The sequence below is a fragment of the Phaseolus vulgaris genome, chromosome 3 (genome assembly GCF_000499845.2).
Source record: "Phaseolus vulgaris cultivar G19833 chromosome 3, P. vulgaris v2.0, whole genome shotgun sequence".
NCBI classification, from domain to species: domain Eukaryota; kingdom Viridiplantae; phylum Streptophyta; class Magnoliopsida; order Fabales; family Fabaceae; genus Phaseolus; species Phaseolus vulgaris.
In genome coordinates this window covers 48,324,669-48,351,820 of record NC_023757.2, presented here as the reverse complement: position 1 = coordinate 48,351,820, position 27,152 = coordinate 48,324,669, and the positions used below count along the sequence as shown (strand labels likewise).

General features: G+C 30.1%; 2 protein-coding genes across 5 annotated transcripts; both read left to right on the top strand.

Moving 5' to 3' along the window:
* Positions 1–2,330: 2,330 nt before the first annotated feature.
* On the top strand, positions 2,331–6,082 carry LOC137808322 (uncharacterized). The gene is made up of 3 exons (XM_068609376.1): positions 2,331–2,792; positions 2,874–3,003; positions 5,674–6,082. Exons 1-3 carry the CDS (start codon positions 2,412–2,414, stop codon positions 5,898–5,900), a joined length of 738 nt encoding a protein of 245 aa, XP_068465477.1. The 5' UTR covers positions 2,331–2,411; the 3' UTR covers positions 5,901–6,082.
* Positions 6,083–16,306: 10,224 nt separating this feature from the next.
* Positions 16,307–21,857, top strand: LOC137808320 (mitogen-activated protein kinase kinase kinase 5-like). 4 transcript variants are annotated; one of them, XM_068609374.1, is made up of 11 exons: positions 16,482–17,090; positions 17,615–17,778; positions 17,887–18,271; positions 18,351–18,438; positions 19,072–19,134; positions 19,233–19,396; positions 19,577–19,652; positions 20,083–20,142; positions 20,210–20,335; positions 20,706–20,915; positions 20,992–21,857. In XM_068609374.1, exons 1-11 carry the CDS (start codon positions 16,774–16,776, stop codon positions 21,139–21,141), a joined length of 1,803 nt encoding a protein of 600 aa, XP_068465475.1. In that variant the 5' UTR covers positions 16,482–16,773; the 3' UTR covers positions 21,142–21,857. The 4 variants fall into 4 exon arrangements, with proteins under 4 accessions (XP_068465473.1, XP_068465472.1, XP_068465475.1 ...); XM_068609373.1 differs by having other exon boundaries at positions 20,989–21,857; XM_068609372.1 differs by having other exon boundaries at positions 16,307–17,090; positions 17,615–18,271.
* The last annotated feature ends 5,295 nt before the right edge of the window (positions 21,858–27,152 follow it).

Genomic DNA, 27,152 nt, shown 5'->3' with positions numbered 1-27,152 from the left:
AGAACTTTGCATTTCACTTGTTCGTTTGAACCATGCAAGATTACATTTTTGAATCTACCTCTTCGCATATAAACTGCGAAAGGAATATGCAAATTCTACACAACAATAAAAAAGTTAAATATTTGCATTTGTGGCAAAAAAAATTACATTTTCATTAAATATAAGTAAAGTAAAAGTCTTTTATAAAAGAAATACCAGATGACTTGTTGTGCACGGGTAAGCAGACAATGTTATTGTAAAATGCACAAGAGGATGATACGTTAGTGGGTTTCGACCTTCAAGTTCCATAAAGAACTCTATGACAATATTTTCATAGAACCTATGCTTAAATATTGTTATATCAAAACAGTTCTCCCCTTCACGTAACGAAAGAGGATGTGATGATATCCTTCCAAGACGTATAATTTACACAGTTCATCACAACTGTTAATGATCAACGGAGAGTGCAGGTCCATATGGTAAACTACTTTGAATATATTTCCTCTTTGATAAGCAAAAGTCCATATAGGATCCAGTTCCGTATGAAATATTATTGCAAAACCTCGGTCCACAAAAAATTCATACTTATAGAGTGAAGGATTAAAAGATTAGCAATTAGTAAAATCTTAAATGTTATGCATAATATCATAATGCAGAGAAAGAACAGCTAAGCCTAAATGGAAAGAAACAAAAAAACATATGGAGAAGTCCTTCCGAAACCATTTGGTTGACAATAAATATGAGAACGACAGACAACCATAGAAAATAACATTGGGTATTACATTCGATTAATATATGACCCATATTAACCGGTGTAATATGGGTCATATATTACACCGGTTAGATGGCTTAACCGGTGTAATATGGGTCATATATTACACTAGTTAGATGGCTTAACCGGTGTAATATAGGTCATATATTACACCCACCCTACCAGAACTGGTTACCCAACCACATGTTCCTCCACATGTACTGGCACACGCAAAGCTGATTACCCGTATGTTTGTAAATGGTTACTTCTGTGACGTTTATGGTCACCCACTCTTCATGAAAAAAAATCATTTTTTTTAATATGGGCCATATATTACACCGGTTGGATGGTTTAACCGGTGTAATATGTGTCATATATTACACCCATGACAAAACTGGATACTCACCCTATCAGAACTGGTTACCCAGCCACAAGTTCCTCCACATGTACTGACACACGCAAAACTAGTTACTCGTGTGTCTATAAGTGGATACTTATGTGACGTTTATGGTCACCCACTCTTCATGAAAAAAAATCATTTTTTTTAATATGGGTCATATATTACACCAGTTGGATGATTTAACTGATGTAATATGGGTCATATATTACACCCATGGTAGAAATGGATACCCACCGTAGCAGAACTGGTTACCCAGCCACAAGTTTCTCCACATGTACCAGCACACGCAAAACTGGTTACTCGTGTGTCTGTAAGTAGTTGTTACTTATGTGACGTTTATGGCCACCCACTTTTCATGAAAAAAAAAATTCTAAAAGATAATGAATATGAGTCATATATTACACCGGTTAGATGGTTTAACAGATGTAATATGTTCTGAGTAAAAAAAATATAGGTTGTTACAAATAACCAGTGTAATATATTTTTTTACCCTAATTTAAAGCTCGCGCATCAGTGTTCATTCACGTTACTAATTTATTTTGAATTTGTTACGTTACCAAACACAATTTCACTTTGTCATATCTGCAACGTCAAATGTGTGTTACTATATGTCAGGTTTAAAATGGCTGAAAGTTTTCATGACGAATAATTTTTTAGTATTTTTTATTATACGTTTCACTTGGAGCTTCATCCAAAAGATTTTAAAGCATAAGTATGTTTCACTTTCATTTACTATATTAATGCACGCATTTTCACAATTAAGAAACCAAAATTAGTGTCAATCATAATTCTTTTACCCATATTGAAAAATAAATATGATAAATAATTGATTTAAAAAAAAATATTTAGATCAATAAAATATACCTCCCCATTTAGAATTTTATCTCTCAAAATATACAAATTTAAAAAATTATATAAATAAACTTATCACTACTTTAATTTTCAAACTATACCACTTATACAATGAGAATTCAGTTTAGAAGGAAGTAAAATTTTTATGGTATACAGTCCCACCAAAATTTCCTTCCCCCATTTTTTTTATTTAAAAAAATTGAAAAAAGAGAATGAGGTTGTTTCACACTAAGGATTCATCCCTATTAATTCTCAATATAAATAATAAATCCAAATTAAAGTGGTAATAAATTTATTTATATAATTTTTTTTAAAAAGGTTTACTTTAAAAAAATCCCCATTTATCGTAAAAAGGCCCAAATAAACCCAAAACCCTGTAAACTAAACCCCATTACGAGTCGCAGAGAGGGAGGGACACACAAATCAATCATGGCGCAATGGTGGCGCTCCGCCGCCGGCCACCTCCAAACGGTGGCTGCGAGCCGTTGTTCCTCGTCTGTTTTCCGGCGCAACCATTACCATACGATTCAAGCCATCCCAAGGGAGTGCACTGGCAGCAAAGTCTCAGCGAGAGACCGAATGCAAGGTCGAATACCCGCCGTCCTTTTCTTCCAGAGTCTTCTAGAGAAAAACCCAGACGGTCGATCGGAATCGAAGAAGCACTTGCTTACCGTCGAGAAGAAGCAGATTAAGGCCATTCTCGACTCCGTCGACGCTCCTTCCTTCTGCTCCACGCGCTTCCCGCTCCAGATCCGTGCCGGATCCGGGTCCTCTCATTTGGTCGAATCCGGAACCGTGTTGCCTATCAAGGTTTTCTTCTTTCTGATTTTCTCTTATAATATTTATATTTGGTTGGGTTTGAGTTTTGAGTTGCGGTTTTTGGTTATGTAGATTCATAGGGACAAAGAGAGTGGGCAGATTCTGAATTTGGTGTTTGTTTGGGCTGAGGACGGAATGAAGTTGAAGGTGGATGTGCCTGTTATTTTCAAAGGGGAAGATGTTTGTCCTGGTATTCAGAAAGGTAACACTTTTTTATTTTATTGCTCTAGAACTTGTACTTTAGGCATTCATTAGATGGCTTTTTGGTTCATGAGTGATGAAATATGCAATGCATAAAGAAATGGCCCTTATTTGGAGCTCTCTAAGGTGAAATAATCAGTACTCAATACTAATAATCCTTTTTTATGCCTTATTTGGAGATTTCTTTCCAGAAGACTGTGGTTTCACTGAACTGTTTATTTTTTAGTTTAATTTTCATCTCATTACAAAACTTTTTACAATATGAACTGATTAGAAGTTATTTTATGTGTGACTTTTAAAGTAGTTATTGCAAAAACCCCAATCTTAGTATTCGTGGTGACGGATGATTGGATGATAGCGTATCCTTTTCACTGTCTCTGTATTTAAATTAAACTATTTTGCCTTTCCTGAATAAAAAATAGAAATAAGGTAGAAAATATTGCCAAACATTAAACTGAGTGTGAATGTGAATGTGAATTGATATTGATACAACAACAAATTTATCACGATTAAAATCCAAACCTTCTGGAATATTATTTAGCTTAACCCTCCCTGGACATCTTTCTCCAATGTCTGTTTTGTCTCCCTCTCCTCCTTTTTATCTGCCTAAAATCGTTTAATCTACTACTCTAATGATTGTTGCCGCTTTTGGCCTTTTTTTGTAAATGTCCAAACCACTTTAACTGATTTTTTTGTCATAGTTTCCTCACTTCGTGCAACACCAACCTGTTTTTGTATAAATCATATTGTATTCTGGTCACAGATCCATCTTAATATTCTCACTTTTGTTACTCTCACCTTGCTCTCACATCGTCCTTTAAAACCTATCAATTGCTACAATGTGGCACACTTGAATGGTTAGTTATATGATAAGACGTACTGTTGAGTTTGTTAAGTACTTTATGATTACAAATAACCCTTGATGTCTTCATTTTAGTCATTCCACCTGTTTCCTGTGTGTATCGTTCTCAATTTTTTCATAATTTTTTCACATGTTTAGTCATATTCCTCATCCCTTACTAGAAATTGCAAATTATATACTTTGTTTAATTCTTACTTAATTGAAAACCTTGTATTTCAAAGTTTGTCTCCAAAATTCAAGCTTAATAATGTTAATTGATTCCTAGATGATTATATCATCTGGACAAAACGCAGGGATAATCTTTTGTATGTCCATGATAAACACACTTAAGACTAGATTAAACAATTAAGAACTTAGGCTAAACCTTGATGTAACCCTATCTCAATTGGAAAGTTTTAGGCGCATCCTAAAGTTTGTACACTAACAGTTATGCAACACTTCTCTTGGTACTTAATAATAAGCATTTTCGAAATTAGTAAAAATCTCAAGTTTCTTTCTTTTCTTTATCTATATACTAACCTCTATAAAAGATAAACGACTTCTGTTATAGGCATTCCTGACTTAATATTAAATTGTCTCTTCTCTTCACAATCCTTGTTTCTTCTCTTACCATATGCATATTCACCTTTCCCATAAACCAAATTTATACTGATGTTTACTATTCAATTTTTTTTAGAACTATAGAAGTTTGGTGCTTATGAAATTCTCAAATAATTTGCTAATTCGAAAGTTATTTTGCAATAAGCTAAATGATAGATTTTTCTATAGCTTCAAAAGTATGTACCCTCTTTTTTTTTTTTAACTTTGCCTTAAAAGCAAATAGAAAACCAGGAATCCTTTTGGATCCAGTCCCTGTCAAGAAATTCCAAATGCTTGTCTCTAGGAATTAACCTCCCAAGTCAAGCATTTCAAAGGACTTTGTGTTTGCTTGCTTCCAAGTAAAAACAGGGGCAACATGGACATAACTGGTTTGACATTGCTTAATAATTCTAACATCTATAACCATTGTTGGGGATGGTTTGTTATAATTTTTTATATTGTATGAAATGTTTGTCTAGGACTATCCTGTTGCTAGACTCAGTGCGTGTAGTCTCTGGCAGCTGCAGGGAATATATATATTATTTCTTATTGTTTTTGTTGTTTGTGGGCATTTCTTTCTTCAAGAAAATTGTAGTTGAAGATCATTCATAATTCCCTACATTTGTGATTAAAATACAGTAATCAGCCGTCCTAAGAAGTGTGTGTATGTTTTAGTATTTTTTTCTTTTATTCTCATCCTCTTCTGTTTTGCCTGTGGTGGACTGAGAAAAGTAAAAGCCCAGAGGCTGTGTGTCTGCTATTACACTGTTTCACCTGCATTTACTGTTTATTCTTTGAATGGTCAATATTTCAAGAAAAAATATTTCAATTTAGAAAACAAGGGAAAAACTGGAGGAAGAATAGGTGACTATACTAACTTGTTATTGATTAGATTACATCTTTTTGTGAAGTATTATTTTTTACAGTATATATTGAAGATCAGTGTTCAGCCTTTCCAGCTTTCAATAGTCGATGACTTTTGCTCGTTATGCCCTGGGAAGACTGCTGTTATATTTGGTCAATTGACTTACATTCCATGTTTTGTTAAAATATGCCGCTGTCTTACTTGTGCCATCAACATTCATAATTCATGCCAAGTGCTCTGTATGTCATTATTTTTGGATGGTGGCAAGGGGCAGTTGCCAATTTTGTCCAATTTAATATCAGTACGAATTTTTGTGGTTCTATTGTCATAATGCTAACATGGTTGACACTTTCATGCTATTACAGGAGGAATTTTGAACAAGATCAGACCTAGTCTAAAATATCTTGGCCCATCTGAGCACATTCCTTCAAACGTTGTTGTGGATGTGAGCAATCTAGACATTGAAGATAGAATATTCATGCGTGACATTGAGGTTCATCCATCCTTGAAGCTTATCAGTAAGAATGAAAACATGCCCATATGTAAAGTAGTTCCAACATGTTTGGGAAACAGAGAACCAATTGTGGAGTGATGACTCAAGATGAGTACAAACACATAGGGAAAAATGGGGAAGACATGCAATTTCCAAATAAGCAGAGAGTAACACCTTAATTTGGTGATGTTTTTAGCATTAACGAGTACAATCACCTAAGATTAGAACTTTTGTGTGTTGAACGTAATTGACGTTTCAATATAGTGACTGTTTATTTCTAATGGATTGTTGGTTTCCTGCTCGTAAGAGTTAGATATTCAAGTTCTTGAACATGACCAGGGATATAGTAATTTAAACACGCATCGATAAGCACCGTTTGCAAGTGGCATGTCTCTGGATAAATATTTTGGAAGCACAACCATAGATTCACCGAATTTCCTCTTGTTAGTATTTATGTGCTAAATAATCTCAGAAGTTGTAATATTCGGTCTGCATGAGAATTGGTCTCGTTAGATTCTGACATGTCTCTTGGCTTTCTGTTGTTTGAGAGTTCTTCTCTGTTTTTCAAGACTTACTATAACCTTTGTTTAGTCTTTCCTTTTCACTTGTAGTCTGCAGTTGAAATTCTTCCGGTCAGCTGCATAACCATCGATTTCTTGAGTCCTTGAAACAATTGGCTGATGTCAAACTAGTCTTAGATAAGAATCAACTAAATAAATTTGACAATTGACAAAGTCTTTTAAGATAGGTTTAGTTTGGGAAAGAAAGAGAAGAAGAAAATATATTTTTTACTATTTTAAGTGTTTTTTGTATTTTATTTTTTCAGATGAAAATTATCATCTACGATAACTAATTATTACAATTATTCTCCTACTTTCTTTTTTATTTTTATCTTCTAACTATTATATTTAGAGAATATGATTCTTAACGGTACAAAGTCATGACAAAAAAAACTGTTTATTGAAATAATATTTTTTAAGAAAAATTAAAGAAAGCTAATATTGTTGTGTAAAAAAATATAAAATGTCATAAATCAAAGAAATGAGAGTGAAATAAATAAAAATATTACTTTTCTTGTATTAAAAAATTGGTTAATAATTACATTTTTTTTATTCACAACAAAAAATAAAGTTAATAAAAATATTTAAAGGATATATAATCCTTATACAAAAAATACTTAAAATAAGATTAATAGTAACATATAATCACTTTGAAAAGTTTTCTTGCAGTGCAGTTGTTCAAAACAAAGAAAAATGTATTATGCATGTGTTATTTCTAGCATTAATTACGTTATATATTTACATTTCATTGAACTCAACTATTGCAAATACTTAGGATTTAAGTTTTTATGTTTATTTATTTATACTATTGATTTATTATTTTGTATATGTAATAATATACGAGTTATAGAATGATATTGTTAATGTAAAGGTTAAATAGTTAGAATACCATTTTAGTAAGTATGAATTGGTTTGAGTTTGGGTTGGTTAAGACATTATTGAAATTAGAATGTGATTATTCAAAATGAGTTGTCATTCAAAATCTAAAGATTAAAAAAAATCTTTTTATTTGTCCTTTCAAAATTTTATAAAGGTAATTTTTCATCTTTAAAAACATAACCTAGTTAAGAAATCAAAGTGAAGTAACAAGCTTTTATATAAAAAAAAACCAAGTGAAGTAAGGTAAGTTGTCTTCTAAATTTCTCTTTAAATCATCATCTTGCTAATTAAAGAGAAAAACATGCAAGGGTTTGAGAAACATAAAGTGAATGAAATTTTTTTCTTGTTTAAAACTAAATAACTACGTTTTCTTATATTGATTTTAATTATCACTTCTAAGAAAATTATAGGTAAGGAGATGGAAAAAAAAAAATTATTCTTTTGTGTTGTGTGTATATTTACATTATGCATATCGCATATAATAATTACGTATAATTTGATAATTATTTCCTTAATACTTTTCTCAAATTTTAACTCGAAAATTCAAGTTTAATAATGTTAATTGATTTCTATATGACTAAGAATTCTTAAATAATTAATTTCTGTAATAAAATTTATTATAAAAATTGAAATAACTATTCTTTGCCCAAACTACACCCTCTAATCTCGTCCAAGTTTTGCTGATCCCCAAAATCATCATTTATTAAAGAAATAAAAAAAGTTGGGAACTTCTTTACATCAAAATGAAAACCAAAATCATAATTTATTAAAGAAAAAAAAATTGGAAACTTCTTTACATCAAAATGAAAAGTAGAAAAAAAATCATTTTTTATTAAAGAACGAAAAAAAAAACTCCAAAATACTTTTGCAGGTAAAGAAAAGGAGTAATTATTAAAAAAAAAAGTTAGATAAGTTAAGTTAAGTTTTTTATTCTTTCTTCAACAACTATATATACCATAGTTGCATTGTTTTGTTGAATGCAGTTAAGCTCTGGCACGTTGGTGACGACAAAGGTAGTAGCCGAACGGATGAACTGAAGGTATGATATTTGACACTCAATGTTCGTGTGAATGAATCCATTTAGAAGGAGAAAAAAAAGTAAGGGTTCAATTTTTTAAGACAAATTATATAGAGCGAGATAAAAAATTAAAAAAAACAGCTATTAGTTATATTCCTTAATAACAAAACTAACAATATATATTTTAGCACATTTTAATTTATTTTTTTGCATTTATTAATAAGTAACTAATTGTTCAATAGTATAGTTTTGTTTGTTTACTGGAAAGAAAAGATGTCTTAGGTACAATTGTTAGAAATAAAAGGTTAGAGAGAGTGTTTAGTAAAGAAAGAAAGATGGGAGAAAAGAATAGTAAAAATATTAGTTACTTCTTTATTTTAACCTTTTCCATTAGTTATTATATTTTTCTTAAATCACACATCTTTATTTATAGTAGCAGAAACACAGTCACTTGCATCCGCATTTTTTTTTACTATTATTATATTATATATTATTACGTGTATTCATATCTTTTAAATATCAAATATCACTAAGTAAAAATAAGATAGAAACATTTTCTCTCATTATTTATTAGTTTTTTTTTTTTAAATAAAAACTTTCATGTTAGGTATCACTATGCTACCTAAGATCTCAGCTAGGCTGACACCTCAAGTAACAACAATCATTTACCATCACATGAAAAAAAATATTATTAAACAAAAGAAAAAAGAAAAAAAATACAAAAATACGGGGGACTAGACCAAAACCCATATGTTAACAAAAACGATACATAGTTAGACTATACCTATTCATAAAGAATTCTAAGAACAGACAAGGTAGAAGCCTATTATACCAAAGAAAAGGTTCTCTATGAAAAAATCCTAAATTAGCCAACTTATCAGCACACGCATTTCCTTTACGAAAAATATGAGTAACTGTAAACCTAATTTTCCCACAGTAATTAAGACAAGCATTCCATCGATTACGAAGCATCCAAGGAACATTTGTCCTAGCAGTAAACGCAGCACAAACCAAAGCAGAATCACATTCCAGCCAGACATTAGTAAGCCCCATCTTTTGAGCTTCCTCCATAGCATGTATAACTCCATAAAACTCAGCAACCAGAGCAGTCTGAACTTCAAGAAACGCAGAAAAAGCTCCAATAAATTCCCCCATACTCCCACGAAAAATACCTCCGCAAGTAGCAAGATCAGGATATCCCCTAACAGCCCCATCAGTGTTAATTTTAATAATTAAGTTGAAGTAAAAAAATATATTAAACAAATTTAAATTTATAACACAATAAACATAACCAATTTTGATTTGTTGTTACTAGCATAAAACTAAAGAAGAGAAATATAATAATGAAAAGAAAAAAAAAATAAGATGAGAAACTCCTTAACAAACTTTAAGAAAATATTTATTTTCTAATTCATTTCCTCCTTCCCGCAAAAATGTTGTATTCAAACGCATTCATCTGTCGTTGACAACAATAATGTCAAAATAACTATGTACTTTAAAGTAATTAAGTCACATTCTGGTGAATCACTAATTTTGATTTCTTGTTACTAACATAAAACTAAAAAAGAAAAATATAATAATGAAAAGAAAAAAAAAAGAATAATAAGATAAGAAACTCGGTTACAAATCTTAAAAAAATATTTATTTTTCAATTCCTTTTATCTTCTCCACAAGAATGTGCATTCATCCTCCCATGCCCACATCAACAAAGATGTCAAGTTAACTTCGTACCTTAAAGAAATTACGTCATCAAGAGAAATATAATAATGAAAAAAAAAACAAGAAAAATAAGATGAGAAACTCCATAACAAAATTTGAGAAAATATTTATTTTTTAACTCCTTTCATCTCTCCGCAAGAATGTTATATTCAGAACACATTCATCCTCCCCTCGATGTCCACATCAACAGTGGTGTCAAGATAACTCTGTACGAAAATGAAAACCAGTGTAAAAAAAATAAAAATGAGAGACATTAACAATTAAACAACTAAGAAAAAAAACTCACTCACATAAACTAACATGGGATGCATGCTCTTCTTCTTTCTCTTATCTTGAAGAATGAATCTTTTTTATGGAGATTATATGAACAGAAGAGATCAAGTGAGTAAGAGGGAAGAGAGAAAGAAGATAATAAAAATTCCAAATATAAATTCAAATTGAAAAGAAACTGGAGAAATAAATAAATATTTTAAAAAACTAAATTCAAAACTATTTTACGTTCAAAAACTCTGATAACAGTTATGCAACACTTAGTACTTGATAATAAGCATTTTCGAAATTAGTAAAAATCTCAAGTTTCTTTCTTTTCATTACCTATATACTAACCTCTATAAAAGATAAACGACTTCTGTTATAGGCATTCCTGACTTAATATTAAATTGTCTCTTCTCTTCACAATATCGTACAATATTACATACAATAATTACGTATAATTTGATAATTATTATTTCTTTAATACACTCAATCAAGGTAAGGTTTATATTACCTTTCTCTTCACATCTTCATCTTGTTTGTAAATAAAAAACATGCAAGAGTGTGAAAACATCACATGCGTCTTTTAAAAAAAAAAAATTAAATTCTAAAGTTGGCTTTTCTGGAATCTATTTTAATTTTTAGTTCTTAATATCCTAAATCACAATGGAAGCTAGACTATTTCTTGAAATTCTTAAGTGGATTCACTTTTAGTTGCTTAAAATATAAATACGGAGGTTGCACATAAAAATATGTTAAATTGATTGAAGTTAGTCCAAGATAAAGTTTGAGTTTATATTAGATGTATTTTGATGTTTAAAAATTTGTTAAAACATGTGGAAGTTGATCGATAAGATTGATAAGATTTTAGTTGAATTATGTTAAATATTGTCTGAATTCTTGTGTAATATGGTAATTATTAATTAATTGTTGAATTTAAGTGTCAATTTGAAATTATATTATTTTTTTTCTAGAATATAAAGAGTTGATATATCATATTTTGATTGGACGATCAAAATATCATTTCGATGGTGTTTGTAGAAATTTAGTTATATTATATGTCATTGATAGTCAAAGTTAGCTTATTTATGAAAAAATGTATGGAAAAATGTTGAGATTCTATTTTCTTCATCATTTTTCATTTAAGTATAAATTTTGTTAAAACAGTTTTTTTAGTTGATTATTTACTCAAGTGAAAGATTGTCGTTCAAATGAAAAATGTAACTTTTTTTTTAACTTATTTTTAACTTTGAATTTTTTAGATTAAGTGGTGTATCTCCTTAAACTTATGAATTATGTGTAAATTTTTGTAATCATATTCTTTATGTCTATGTTTATAAACCTTGCTCATATTCAAACCTTAATTCTCTTTTGTTGAGTTTAAAAGTACTTTTTCATTACCAAATTTTTTTCCTACTGAGAAGTATAATATAGAGATCAACGCTATTCAGAAAATGAAATATTTAAACTTCATTGGTTTCTTAATCATGATATATTATAGGTAAGTACTAGATAAAGGTTATTGCATTGTAATTATAAGAAGTTATTTAGACAACTTGTTATAGTGGATACGTTTTGATTATAAAGTAAGTGTTAGTATTTAGTGAACATATTCAATATTTGTCTTTTAAAGTTGTCTAGTTAAGAATTAAGATTTCCACTAATTAAAATTTGTCATGTTAGTGTTTGATTATATGAGAGATAGTGGGAATATATGATAATTGTTTTATAATCGTTGTTGTGTGGGAATTAAGAGAGGAATATAAAGAAAATGAATTAGAAAGGTAAAAGTAGGAGATAAGTAAAGAAAAAATTGTGCGGATGAAAAGAAATTGAAAAAGTTATCCCACTTGGATTAGTAAAAATAAATAAAAAATGTATAAATTTTGTTTCCTAGAAAAACTAAAAGAAACTACCTTTTTCTTTCTATTTAATTTAAGTCTAATTTAGAGAATAATGATATGTTTGGATCAAGGAGAAGAAATGTAAGAATTTTAGGGAGTAAATTTAGATTGATTTGAAAAGAAAGTGTGAAGAAAGTTAAGTTATTTAGATTAAGGTACGAAGAGTGAATTTATAGAGAAAATTTATTAAAGTTTATAAATGATATGATATGAGATAATTTTTAATTTTTTAAAATATTACAATGTAAATTTATCCTAATATTTAAAAGGAAAATAATTTTATAAATTTTAGTAATTAAAATTTTTTATACTTATTTTTATATATTATAAATAATTTTTTATTAATTATTAGTATTATTTTTATTAATAATATTATTAAATATTTTTATTGCTTAAATTTATTTAATATTTAATATTTTTATTTTTATTACAGATACATATGAAAAATATTTTTATAAAATAAAAAATAAAAAATTATTGTTAATATTATTATTAGAAAAATTATTTAAATTATTATTAGATTTTTAACTTATATTTATTTTATTATTATTATTATTATTTTAAGTGTTTGTTAATGGATCTATTACGAAGTGGATTTTAAGCCTAACTCAACCCCATAAAACCGGCTCTTAAGGTTGAGGTTTGCACCCACTTATATACAATGAAAGGCTCTAATCTCTAGTCGATGTGGGATCTCCAACACACCCCTCACACCGAGAGTGATAGATAGAAGCTCGTGCGTGGGACTATATATTTTGGGTGGTCCGATAGCGGGTGGCACGATAGGCCCAACACAAACACTCGCTAGGATAGGCTCGAAATGGTTCTGATACCATATTACAGTAAATGAAGATGAATATTCCTTATCTGATGTGATGCTTTAATGTAGCGTACGTAATCGCACGTAATCGTAATGAAGAAAGAGAGGTTTTGATGAACCCTAATTAGAGAAAAATAAATATATAAAAAAACTTTTATTCACTTAGTTTTCTTCCTGTCAAATTCTATTTTCTCAATCCATTGGTGAAAATATTATATTTCTATCTTATATTCCTCTTGTATAATTCATCTAGTACATTTCTAACCAAGTTAAAATTACGAAAATCAAATAATCATCTTGCGATTAATGATTAGATAATAACATTAAAAATATACTTTTTACATCACATAAATGTTTACCATGTTCTATTTGATTCAAAATAATTGAATAGTAACATTTGAATTTGAACAAAAATATTTTAAGGAACTGATAGATTGCAATTTTATGGACTCGGTTATGTTTGCCCTTTTCAATTCATACCAAAAGAGAGAGGGAACATAGAAAATGCTGTTTTTCCTCTTTCATCTGTCTGACTGACCCTGTTCCTTTTTCAATATTGTTTATAAAATATATTTTTTTCTAACTTTATTCTATTTTTTAAATATATCTTCGTTGATTTAAGATAAAGATGTAATTTGACATCGATTAAAATAAAAATATTATATAATATATAAGTTAATGAAAATTTATTTTATAAGTTATTTTTGTAAAATAGAATGAATTGAAAGAGGCAAAAGCATGAAAAAGGTAGAGATAAGGTTCGTGAAATTGAGGATAGAAGAAGGGTATTGGTCAAGTTAGGTGACCTTTGACCAAGTCCAGTTTGGTAATTCTGATTAATTCTCTCTTTTATTTTCCACTACTTCAATTCAACCAAACCAATTATGAAAATGTGTGTGTACCTTTATGGAATGTTGTTCTAGCAATCATGTTTTCTTCACCATTTGCTACCCTACTAATACTCTAAACCAATGCATTATAACTTTTAATCAATAAATAAACAATAAAAACACACACTTAATTTCTCTTCTTATATATTCCCTGTATCTGGCTTCAATTTGATGTCAATTTAATGGAAGTACAATTCTTTAAAATAAATGATTACAAAATTTGTTTCAAAAGTCATCTATTATTTTGTTTCAATTTTGTAGAGACGAAGAATAGATTGTCGAGAAGCAATAAAAGATTATTCCACGCTATAGATGATTTTACTCATAAATAATTGTTTTTTTTCTTTCTATTCTAATAGATTATTTCTCACAACTTAGAATATGTTGGAATAAACATATTTGTAAAAAAGTTTTATACAAAAGAATAAGTAAATTCTTCAATAAAAAATAATTTTATATTTAAACTCATTTACATAAATTTCTTCATATTGGGTTTACAAAATTATTTTAATTATATAACTTCATTTTAACTTGTGAAAATGTGTATATATATTTTTATTCTTTTAGTACTATATGTTTTCGAACTAGGTTGGGGACTGGGAGAACTATTGTCTTCGGATGTCACTCGGTCGGTCGTGCTTCACTTCCTCCTTCGGTTCTTCTCGTAGGATGACTCCTCAGGCGAGTGGGGTACCTGCAGATGGCACTCCAACGCTCAAGTCAGTGGGGTATCGTATTCGGCTGGCTGGAATACTGTAGATAATGACGTACCTTCTTCCTTGGAATGCGTGATATTTATATTACCTTGATGGGCCCTCGCTGTTGGGCCGGATTAAGGGTTGTTTAGCGATTAGGGTTGGATTAGGCCGTTCCTTAACCGTGGGTTAGCCTTTGCTAATTGGGTCAACGGTTTGACTTGAGCACCTTATATCGGTCGACCACATATGACACGTGGTCGATCTCATACCTTAAAGTATGGTCTTGACGCACGGGTTGACCGGGTCAATGGTACACTATAAATATTTACTACAAGAAAATCATTAAATAGAAACTAATTTTAAAAATCAAAATACTCAATTAAATTAGATATCATTTTATATATTCAAAAAATTATTGATATCTAAAATACCTTCTATTATTAATAAAAAATTATAAAATATTTTATAAATTAATATCTAATCCTTAATTACCAAAGTTTTATTAATAATATAAATCAGTTTAGATATAAATAATTTTATAGTATCTAATTTAGTAGATAAATTTATTTTAAAATTCTTTAATAAACTTAGGAATAAAATGATAAAGTATTCAAAGGAGACAATATTATTTAAAACCAAACACTTTAACTTATAATCAAATAATCACTTAAAATTAACTCCAATACTTAATAAACAACATATAAACTCTTTTTAATGATGAAGTTAATCTTCAAAAGGTTCTAATACTTTTCATTTTCAAATCTTATATCTAGTTTGATGTATTAAATAAAACCATTTTTTTAATACGTTTTTATGTATGCAGTAATTTATTTTGCTACCAATTATTTAACACCTACTTTTTCTAAACTAAACATAAACTCAATAAAAACGTGTCTATTCAATTTTAACTTAATGAAAGAATTTTCTCAAGTTAAAAAAATAAAAAATTTGTTATATATAACAATTATAATAATCTACCATTGATGCCATATTCAAAATCTCAATCCTTATCACTATATTATTATTATTATTATTATCATTTCCAACCTTTATTTTAATAATAACTATTATTTCTTTTGTCACATTTATTATCACATTCTAACCATAAAATAAGTTTTGAAAGTATTTGAAGAATAAGAGAGTAATGTTTCGTTTAATTTAATGTTATGAAAGGTGTATTAATATTGCGTAACACCGGAAAATGTAGATTATACCCACCTACCATCTTAATTATGGTCATGGAGTTGTGTGTAGAAGGCAAATGAAAAGAGAAAACTGAATAAATTTTTTAAAAAATACAAAATCTGAATATAACTAAAAGTAATAGTAAAAGATAAAATAAAATAATAATTTTCTTAAAAATGGATGTGAAAAAATCTAACGTAGAGCAGTAGAAGCAGTTGGATAATAGATGGAATTAATGTAATTTGAATAAATTATTGAATAAACTTTATATTAATGTGAATCTATCTATAAGGGAATTAGTAGCGAATCGAGAAACGCGCAAATCATCGATCAAATAAACTCTTGAAATCAACGTCGCTTCTTCACTTCTATTCCGATCCAACAATAATGGAATCAAAATATGGTTTACTTTTTCTTTTTATAAACAAAATATCGTTTACTTCCTAACACTCTTCTCACTTCTCACCAACGTCAAACTCCATTCATTCACGTAATATCTTCAAGTCAATACACAACCACAAACAACAACAACAGCAATAATAATAATAATAATAATAATATTTACATTAAGTTTTGTAACAGTTAATAAGGTATAATAATTATGAGAAAATGAATAATTAAGGGTGGCGTTGGGTTGTTACCTGGCGCGAGAGCATAAGCACATAACTACCGTATCTAAAATAGCACAGTCTTTCTGTTGGTGAAAAAAAATAGTTTGAAGTTTATTTATATTGTTTCGTCTTCTCTGTTGTGTTGTCGCAACGGAGGGAGAGAGAGAGCTTGACTTAGTTAGAGGGAAGGAAAAAGGAAAAAGGAAAAAGGAAAAAGGAAAAAGGAAAAAGAAAAGGTGCAGCATATTGACTCTGTGTGGAAGGCCCTAAGGTTCTCGTTTCTTTCCGGAACGGCCAAGAAGGTGCCAACGCCAACGCCAACGATGTCTGTGGTTAAAGCTTTGCATTGCGCTTCCAATACCACCTCGTCCTCGTCGTCTTCGCGATCCGCATTGTGATTCTAAAGCTTTCTTTTATTCTGTGGATTCACCCAGCCATGCGGTGGTTACCCACGCTTTCCTTCGCGCCTTCCAGTTCCTCCTCGTCTTCCTCCGCAACTGCCACCGACCACCGCCGGAAGGCCAAGCTATTCGGTAATTCGGGCAAGAAGCGCGCCTGCCACGTCGTCGAGAACGATGTCAGGTCGCTTGACGAAGATTCTCCCTTCCCTTCCCCCGGCACGCCTCAGCCCTTACCCCTGCCGGAGCTCGCCGCCTCCCCGGCCCTAGTCCGTAACAAAGACGGCGAGCGCCGTCTTCCTTCGCCCAAGGATGCTGCTACAGCCACCGCCACCACCGGCTTTCAGATGCGGAGGTCATTTTTCAATTTTTCCTTTCTTTCCTTCAACTAGTTTTCTTTGTGGCTTTTCAATTTTGTTAGGTAATTTCCTTAATGAATTCAATTATCACTACTTGACATCATTCCTTGATTTTCATTTTGCACGTTTGTTGTTGTTTCAGACTGAATCATGAGATGCATATATTCGGACTTGTGAAATGAAACTTTATGACATGCCTGTATAGACTTTTCCTTAAACACTTACAAGGAAAAAAAAATATCAAATGAATCTGAGTTTATTTGACAAGTTAAAATATATTTATGCACCTCAATTTTAAAGAAGTTAGATCAGGTAGCTTCTATAAAAGTTACGTGCATAACTTGATTTTAATTATTTAAAAGCTCAATTCATTTTACATTTCTTATTTTGTTTGTGGAGGAATTATTCAAGCTGAATTGATTATGCATTTGCAGTTTTGTACTTACTTGCCATGTGTTTGATGAAGAGATCTCAATGGCGAGTTTGCTGACCTATTTGGCCGAATCTTGTATTGTAACAGTGTTTTTGCTAGCCAAGACACGAGAAGGAACATGGAACAGGCTGAAACTAGGTCATCGAGAATGGTGCATCAAGATGCGAGTGGTTGTTGTGAGAGTGCTCGAGATAACAGTAATACTAATAATAGTAACTTGGTGAGCGTCCCTCATAGGAGCACTATTTCAGGTAGTCCCTTTGCAAGTCCTTTAATGAGTCCACAGAATACAAAAAATGGTGAATTTGTGCCATATTATTATGCGAGTCCCAAAGGAAATCAGTTCTGGTCTGCACCAGAAATGTCTATCTGTGAAACAGGGTTGCTACCTCCTGCCTTCTTTGATCTATCCGTGTCGGGCACAGAAACTTCTCCCTCTCCCACCTCCCATCAAAGTCCACAGAGGAAAAGTCCCCAGCAACACGGCAGAACAATGAGTGGACCTCCATCCCCTATACATTCCAAGTTATCACTTGAACTCTCAATGGTGCGCCGTGAAAGTTGTGCTCCTCCTGTCAGTGTTCACCCCTTGCCCCTGCCTCCCGGGGCTGCCCTGCCCTCTCCACCAGCGGTTGGTACATTTTCCCATGTTAGGTCAGAATCATTGCCAATGAAAAACCAATGGAAGAAAGGGAAACTTATTGGGCGTGGGACATTTGGAAGTGTTTATGTTGCAACCAATAGGTATGTAAATGCTTCATATGTATTTTAAGATCTTTTGCCTATTTTCTTAGTCTCTGAAACAGATGTTGTTTCTTGACAGGGAAACCGGGGCATTATGTGCGATGAAGGAAGTAGAAATATTTCCTGATGATCCAAAATCTGCCGAGTGTATAAAACAGTTAGAGCAGGTTGGTTGCCATTACTTGTTTGTTACCACTGCCTATTTGTTAACTGTGTAAAATGTACCAACAGCACAGAGTGATGTATCTCTTTTGAGTGTGTGTTATGGCTCATATCTCTTATTAAAACTTTGGAATTTTACTAAAGAAGTCAGTGTGGTAATGTCAGTCAATTTCTTGGGAATAGTAATTTTCTTTCCAATCCTCAATGAGAACACATTTTTAGTCGCCTTGTATTCTCTTATTACACATTAACACTGGGAACGATGGCTGCATGATTAATGACATCTTGTAATTCTGCTTAGCAAATTTACTTCTGAAATGTATTATCTTGAAACTTTTAATAACTGATGCAACTACATCGTAATTGAAATTAATTTTTTCTCATTGAACAGTAAAGATGCAGCTCAGAGTAACTAGTCTATTATTTTACCTTTCTGCTTTGTTCTAGCCTTGGCCAATATACATTTTGCTGTGACGACTCCTAATTTCGTTAGTGTCCATTATGCTTAAATACTTTGTGAGGTTGCTTTGCTGTTTTTATGTTTGGCTATATATTTTACCCTCACCTGATTAATTATGGAGATATTTTACTCTCTATATCCTCTTTATCCTTCTTACTGGTTTATTCTCTTTCTCCAGGAAATTAAAGTTCTTAGCCAGCTGCAGCATTCAAACATCGTGCAGTATTATGGCAGTGAAATAGTAAACAAACTCCTACTGCATAATTAGCCGCTCAAGATTATTCATTATTCTGTTACACCCTTAAGACCTTGTAACATCTTTGGATTATGCGTTTGCAGGTTAATGACCGATTTTATATTTATCTGGAATATGTTCATCCTGGTTCAATTAATAAATACGTCCGTGAGCATTGTGGTGCCATAACAGAATCTGTCATTCGAAATTTCACTCGACATATTCTATCAGGGTTGGCTTATTTACATAACAAAAAAACAATTCATAGGTACATTCACAACTTTCAAGTGCTTCATACTAACTTGAATTCAAAACCTTTATATTGATACATATGCAACTACTTTGCTTTTGTTGGAAAATTACTGTTTTCTAGAATTTTTAATTTATTTTATATTGGGACCTTTTGGTCACATCTTTATTTGTTTATATTTTTCTTGTATGCATATAGGGACATCAAAGGGGCTAACTTGCTTGTTGACTCTGCTGGAGTTGTTAAGCTTGCTGATTTTGGGATGGCTAAGCATGTGAGTTCCAAGCCTTCCCCTTTCTTTAATTTACATTTTCTAGTTTCAGTTCTTTTTTTTCATGCTGAGAATGGTTCTGCAATTCTGTAGATTCTTTGTATTTCTTCTTGTTAATAAGATTATCTATTTATCGTTGGAAAATTCCCAAGAAGAAATTGGCATCAGAAACACAGGCCTTAAGTTAAAAAGCTCAAAGTTATTGCTTTTAAAATTCCTTTCTCTCAATTGAGATCAGCAATTTTATGATAAACACAGGCAGATTCAGTTGTTTCTGATAAACTTCTTGCATAATAATCCGGTGCTTGCATTATTTTTCAATTTCATTGCTTGAAGATGTATCCTCATGCTCTGGTGCTTATTTTGTGCTGTTGAATTTGTTCATGGGGTGTTTCATTAAGTTCATAACTCGGGATCCCTTTATGTTACGCAGCTAACGGGGTTCGAAGGTAATCTTTCTTTGAGGGGAAGCCCGTATTGGATGGCTCCAGAGGTATATTATTACACTACACTATCCTGTAATGGCTCGTGCACTCCTTGTTAACACTTTTCTCAAACAGCTTTTGCAGGCTGTGATGCAAAAGGATAACAGTCCTGATCTTGCTTTTGCTAGTGATATTTGGAGTCTGGGTTGTACCATCATTGAAATGTTCACAGGGAAGCCTCCTTGGAGTGAATATGAAGGAGTAAGCACCTGAAGAAAATTTTAGTTTGCCTCTTTTCAACTTTGTTGTTCTCAGGCTACTTCAATACTGTATTGATATAGTATTAGTATAAGATTTCTCATTAATAACAGAATCCCAATAGTTTCCAAAACTACTTATTCAAAAATGGTTTTATATCGCGGTTTATATGAGAATATGGGATTCTGAAATTTGGTAATGGAGGATAATGCACCAATTTTTACTTATTTTGGCAAACCTCAATATGAGCGAGCTAAGGCATCTTTGAGCCAACTTTTTCTGTTTTCAGCTTGTGGATTTGGCAGAGATGCTGTATGTATACGGGTAATTTATCTTGTCGCTTGTTAAATAAATTTATTTTCTAATTATGCAGGCCGCAGCTCTGTTTAAGGTTATGAAGGAAACCCCTCCTATTCCTGAAACATTGTCACCGGAAGGTAAAGATTTCTTGAGGTGCTGCTTTAAAAGAAATCCAGCAGAACGGCCAGCAGCTGCAGTTTTACTAGAACATCGATTTTTGAAAAACTCTCAACAGCCTGATGTTTTATCTCCCACTCAGCTCTATAATGGAACAGGCCTCATGGTGAATACAGTTGTGCCATTTTCTATTTGCCATACCATTCTATTTGTTTGTTATTAAAATATTCTTTTGTTAGCAGGACAAACCACTCAGTCCCATTCAAAAATCTGAATATAAACTTGATCGGTCGTCAATTTCCTGTGCAAACATTGCCAAGGGTAAAGCAGCTGACAGGCGTGGATTTCCCATTCCTTCCTTGGATATTCTTCCTGCATTCTTGGACCAATAACGTTATCCTGTTTTTAACCTCCCATGATCATTGCCCAATTTCTCTGCGCCATGGTTTTTCTCTGCTGAAGTGGGAATCGTCTCACAATAACCACGTAACAGTGGTGTCACGGAACTTTTTTTCTTCCCTTCACAGCACACCTGGTCCAGTACTTGATTGTCTGTGACTGTCAAAAGAAAAAAAATGATATTTTCAATTAACTGAGCTGGGGGAAGCTTTATTTATGCCAATGGCAGGACCACATTGTAGTACTATAGTTTAAGAGACGCTCATGCAGTGACTTGCAGCTGTTGCCGTCATAGGTTCTCTCTTTTGCTTAGTTTATCAATGTTAGAAGTCAAGAGCTTCTTCAGTCTGGAAGTTATGCTGCGCCAGAATATAGTAGCAGTTTTAGAATAATAATGATATTATTATACTAACTTAGAGCGACGAAGCAATGAACCTTCTTAGGTGCATATTTCTTCCTCTATCTATATTAGGATGAAGTCAATTTTATGTAGACATAGTGTTCATCCCTCTCTGTTTGATGAGGATTCTAATTTGGTTGCTTATATTAGATATCTCAATCCTCTCCTCTCCAGACGTGTTGTAACTTGTAATTGTAATAAAGACTCTGAATCTTCAGTTTTGTATTATAAAAACTTGTACTTTCACAGCAACTGCTACATGTAATGTCCATTGGATGGAAGAATAAAGATTGTTGATACCTTCCACAACTCTATCTTATGCCCTCCTCTTTCCCCCTACCTCTGGTCAAGAAAGTTATAGATAATAGAGGTTAAATCCATATTTAAAATAAAAAACTAATTTGGATTTTTATAAATCCAAATCTAAATACTCGGATTGAATTTTAACAATTATTATATTTTAGTGAAAAGTATAAATAAATATAACAATAAAATGTATGTTTCTTCAGCACAGTGTATTTTTACTTAAATTGACTAGCAACTCTTGTTAGGTTTTTATCACAAAAAAATGTTATACTTATTATTAGTTAGAAAAAGAACATAAAGAAGTATTAAATACTTTTATTTTCTTATTCTTGTATTAAATCAAACAAATACAACGCATGTCATTTGTAAAAAAAAAAACAGTACAATACTTGAATAATATGTGTATATACATAGTTATTTTTATTGAAATCTATTATTTTATCTTCCAATGGCTAATAATTATAAAATCGAATTAGATGAAATACATTTCAAATCATATTTAATATTTTTTTTTTATATTAAATACGCTTAATGAATACGTGTTGAACACGATTATCTTTATAAGAATTTGTGTTTAAGTTGAAACTGAAGTGACTTTTTTTTTATATAAAGTCATGACTTTAATAACGTTACTTATTCTCGTAATTTTGTAATTTCTTTCAAATGTAACGATGGTAATTTCCGCAAAATTGCAGTAGAATGTTAATAAACCCCCATTTAGTATGTTAAAATCAAAGTAATACTGTTAACTGCCGTTGGATTCATTCTGTGGTAAAAAATACTATATACGTGCTGTCACAAATGATGATCAAACACGTTTTAGCATCAGAAATTAATGATGTAATTTTCCACTTAAGATGTCTCAATTCGGTGTCACATTGTTCCAGAGAAAGGAAAAGACTGAATGAATGAACCAACGATGTAAAGTTCCATCAGGAGCTATCAATCTAGGGATGATGAACATGTGAGTGAGGATAATGAATAAGTGGTAATTTGGTACTTTATCTCACATGTTCACTGTTAATCTATTATATGAATGTGCAATGTCCTTGGCAAAGTACTTAATTGTCTATGCAGAATAATACTCAGATATGAAAGAAGTTATTAGAAAATAAAAAACAAATTTGTATACTACTAATTCCACCTCTTCATTCCTTAGATTTTGTCTTTCCCTCAAAATGTGATGCTTATAAATTATCTCTTTCTTTATTTGCTCTTACATGAAAGTAACAGATACTCAATCATACCATAGATCCACAATGGCCCCTCACTTGTAAATGATTGTTACTTGTTAGCTTCAAATTTGTTTCAACTTATGGAGTGCACTTCCAATAAGTTTCTAATCAATTTCAACCAATCAAACTGAGTACTTCCAAACGAGTACGTTATAATGAAGGTAAAAGAAGATAAATTCATGTAAAGGTTATATTCTGTGAATGCTATTGTGGACTATGTTGTGAAGTGGTCAAATATATATCCCATGATTTTTAGCTTTTAAATTAACTTAAGGTGCTCATTTTATTATGCATCACATTATTTTCATTTTATTTCAAAAAATACAATAAATGATTTTTTTATTATGTCACTAACAATTAAGTATTAACTATTAAACTGAAATATCTTTTTGCAATAAATAACCAAATATACTTAATTTATTAAGTCTCTCTCTTTTGTATTATGAAAAATAACTGTATTTTACAATTTTTTAAAATTATTATTTTAGACTTAATTTTAAAATATCATTTTTGAAAAATCTTAATTTGATAAATTCAGTTCTTTTAACGTAGATTAGTTTAGGGAAAATTGCACTTATGTTTTATGTTATGCTAAATGACACTTCGCATTTTTTTTTAATTTTAAAATAGATACCTCTCTCTCTTTTTTTCTCAAAACAAAATGACATTCATTTTTTTTAGTTTTTAAAAAGATATTTACTCCTTATGATTTTTTTATGATGATATTAAACTTATTTATATTCTTTATTAAAGTGAAGTACATTTTCTTTATTTTATTTTCAAATATCATATTCAGCTAGAACATAAATATATATTTTTTTTAAAATTTTAAAATAAATTTGAAAATTTGAAAATTAAAAAGTTTTATAAAAAATAAAATAAAGAGGTGAGTTTTATTTTATTACAAATATAAAAGAGATAGACTACAAGAAAATCATTAAATAGAAACTAATTTTAGAAAAAAAAATAATTAGTTATTATATTAATTGAGTTAGATACTATTTTATAAACTAAAAAATTATTGGTATCTAAAGTAGTTTCTATTATCAATAAAAATTTATAAACTAGTTTTTAAAATTGGTATCTAACATTAACTACCAAGATTTTAGTTACTAACTATTAATATGATATTAGTTCTTGTTAAGTATATAAAATCAAATGCAAATAATATAATTCTCTTGAATGGTAAGGCGCGCTAGTTGCTAAGATGTTAAAGTTCTTCATGTTGTTGGTTGTATTTGATTAATCCACTTCTAAAGACAAAAGTAACTTTAAGGGTGTGTTTGGATTAGGGAGGGGATTTGAGGGAGAGGATTTAGAATGATTTGAGAGAAAAGTGGTGTTCTTTGGATTGGAGTATATTAGAGTAGATTTGTGAAGAAAGTTTATTGAAGTTTGTAATTGATGTGATATTTGAAAATATTTTTTTAATTTTTTAAAATGTATAAAATGTAAGTTTACAAATTTGATAAATAATAAATTTTTAAAAAAATTATTAAAGAATTTATTATAAAAAAAATTAAAATATATATTAAAATTAAAATAATTTAAAATAAAATATTAATATTAAATTAAATAAAAATATGTATTATTAATTAAAATTAATATTTTATTTATTATTTATTTTATTATAATATAAAAATTAATATTAATAATTAATAAAAAAATTATAAGTGTTATATATATATTAGAATATAGTTTACATATATAATTTATTAATTTAAAAAAAAAAATTAGTGCCACATCATCTTTCTCCACAAATCTTCTCAAAAGAAAGAGAAAATTTTAAGGCATAAAAGTTGCCTCATTTTTCGGGATTTTACTCTTTTTCTTTTTCGTTTTTCCAACTTTCTGCGCCCTCCTCCTTTCTTTGCTTTTCCGCGCCCGGATACAAACAGGCCCTTAAGTGTTGAAGACTTAGTTTTGTATAATGTGTGAGAGTGTTGTGTTCTTTTATGATTATGTCTTTCCCCTTGGTGATTAAGTTGATCTTCTTAAATACTTAATAAAGTTGTCTTATTTTCTATTGTTAAAACTTTTTGTGGTTGAAGAATAATTTTAATTGCTTAAAAGATAATTTAAAAATTCATTAAAGTGTTCTTATTTGAAGTTTTAAAAGACGATAGTAGATATTTTAATTGATTACATTATCAATTTAATCAATTGATATTACTTAAAACCATAAGTAGTTTTAGAGGATATTTTAATTTGTTAAAATGAGTTTTTAATATATTAGAATTCAACTCTTTTTAGAAGGGTAATTATCAATCTATTTTTTGAAATTGAAATAGTGATTTAATCCATTATTTTCACTGGTAAGTAAAATCAACATATTAAAACACATTTTCAATCCATTAAAACTAACTAGATAAATTCTACATAACTATCTTTTATAGATTTATTAAAACACATTTTCAATCCATTAAAACTAACTAGATAAATTCTACATAACTATCTTTTATAGATTTTTGTGAGTACGTTTTTGAAGTATGAGTTTTTGAAAGCATATTACATTTTGAAAGAGTTGTTCTTTTGAATAAAAAATGTTTTATTGGAGCTTTTTTTTTGTGTTCTTAAGATCAATCTCTTCGGTTAAGAGGTTCTTCACTTAAGTTTGATCTTGTTGTAATTAGGTGATGCTATTTCTTTGTTTAGTTTTGCTTTGCGGTGTTTGATTTTGACTACATATGGTTTTTTATTATGTTTTTGTAATAAGTTGTTACGGTGGTTAAAGAACACTCTTGTAAGGTTAAAGAAATATGTTATTGATATATCTTGTTCTTGTAAACATTTGTTATAGTGTTTAGCTTGACTCATTTAGTTGAGTAATATAGTTTTTGTGTTAGGATTGAATATAAAAATTATTATGCAATCTTCTTTTCCTTTCTCTTTTTATTTATAAGTTTGAATGATTGTTCTTGCTGGAACTGAGTTTTTAATATGTTAATTTCCATATCATAGTCACTTTAATCAAATAATTCAGTAAGTGATTAATTCTAATTTTTTCACCTACTACTAAAATGGTTGCAATATGCTACTGATTAGTTTTGGCAACTGCTTGGTCTTTTCATCAACTTGATGTACATAATGTTTTTCTTCATGTGATATTTCAAAAGAAATATATATTTCTTTTGCTCCTAATTTTAAAAACAAACAAAGAATCTTGTGTGTCCCTCAACAAGTTCTTATGCATGTTAAAACAAGTCTCTTGTAAATGGTTTGTCAAATCCTCTTCAATTATTCAAGTTGTTGGATTTATTCAATCATAAGCGTGTTACTCATTGTTTACATGTACAAAAGTGAAGTCAATATCTAGTCTTAAATAATTTATACTCTATCATTTTTGGATAAAATATTTAGGTGATTAAAAGTTTTTGTGGGGTATTGAGACATCTCATTTTAGGAAACGAACTTTTATATCACAAAAGAAGTGCACTTTGAACATTGTTATAATGTGTGTGCTAAGAGAAGGCATAAAAGGGATTTATGAATATTTCATCGAAATTTTACATAGTTGAGTTTTTTGATGGTGTTAACTGGAATATTTGATACTATGAGCCATGACCAACCCTTACAAGAGATCATAACACCATTTCCAATCCAAAGCCTTAAGATAAAGAATTTGTGGGATTATTCATTATATATATGTTTTTTAACTTTATCATTCATACTCAATGTAAGACTCAAATTCACTTCAAATTCTAACATTATCCCCTTCAAATGCGAGTTCCCTCCACATTAATACATTTTCCCTCAAGCAACAATGGTAACCTAGTTATACCACTATCTACCACAATGAAACACACTTACTTGAAACCCTTATAAAAAAAAATTTAATACAAGAAATCCAAAATCCTAAATTTTTTTACTCACTCTTTAGCCCATTACCAAAATGAACAAACATAACAAGCAGAAACAATAACAAAACCTAAATCAATTATTCCTTGTATAAATATTATCATGCTAGAGAAAAATATCAAACAATAAATAATAATAATAATAAGCAAACAATGGGATACACCAAACAAAAAAGAGAAATCAACAAACAGGCCAAAGACTTTTA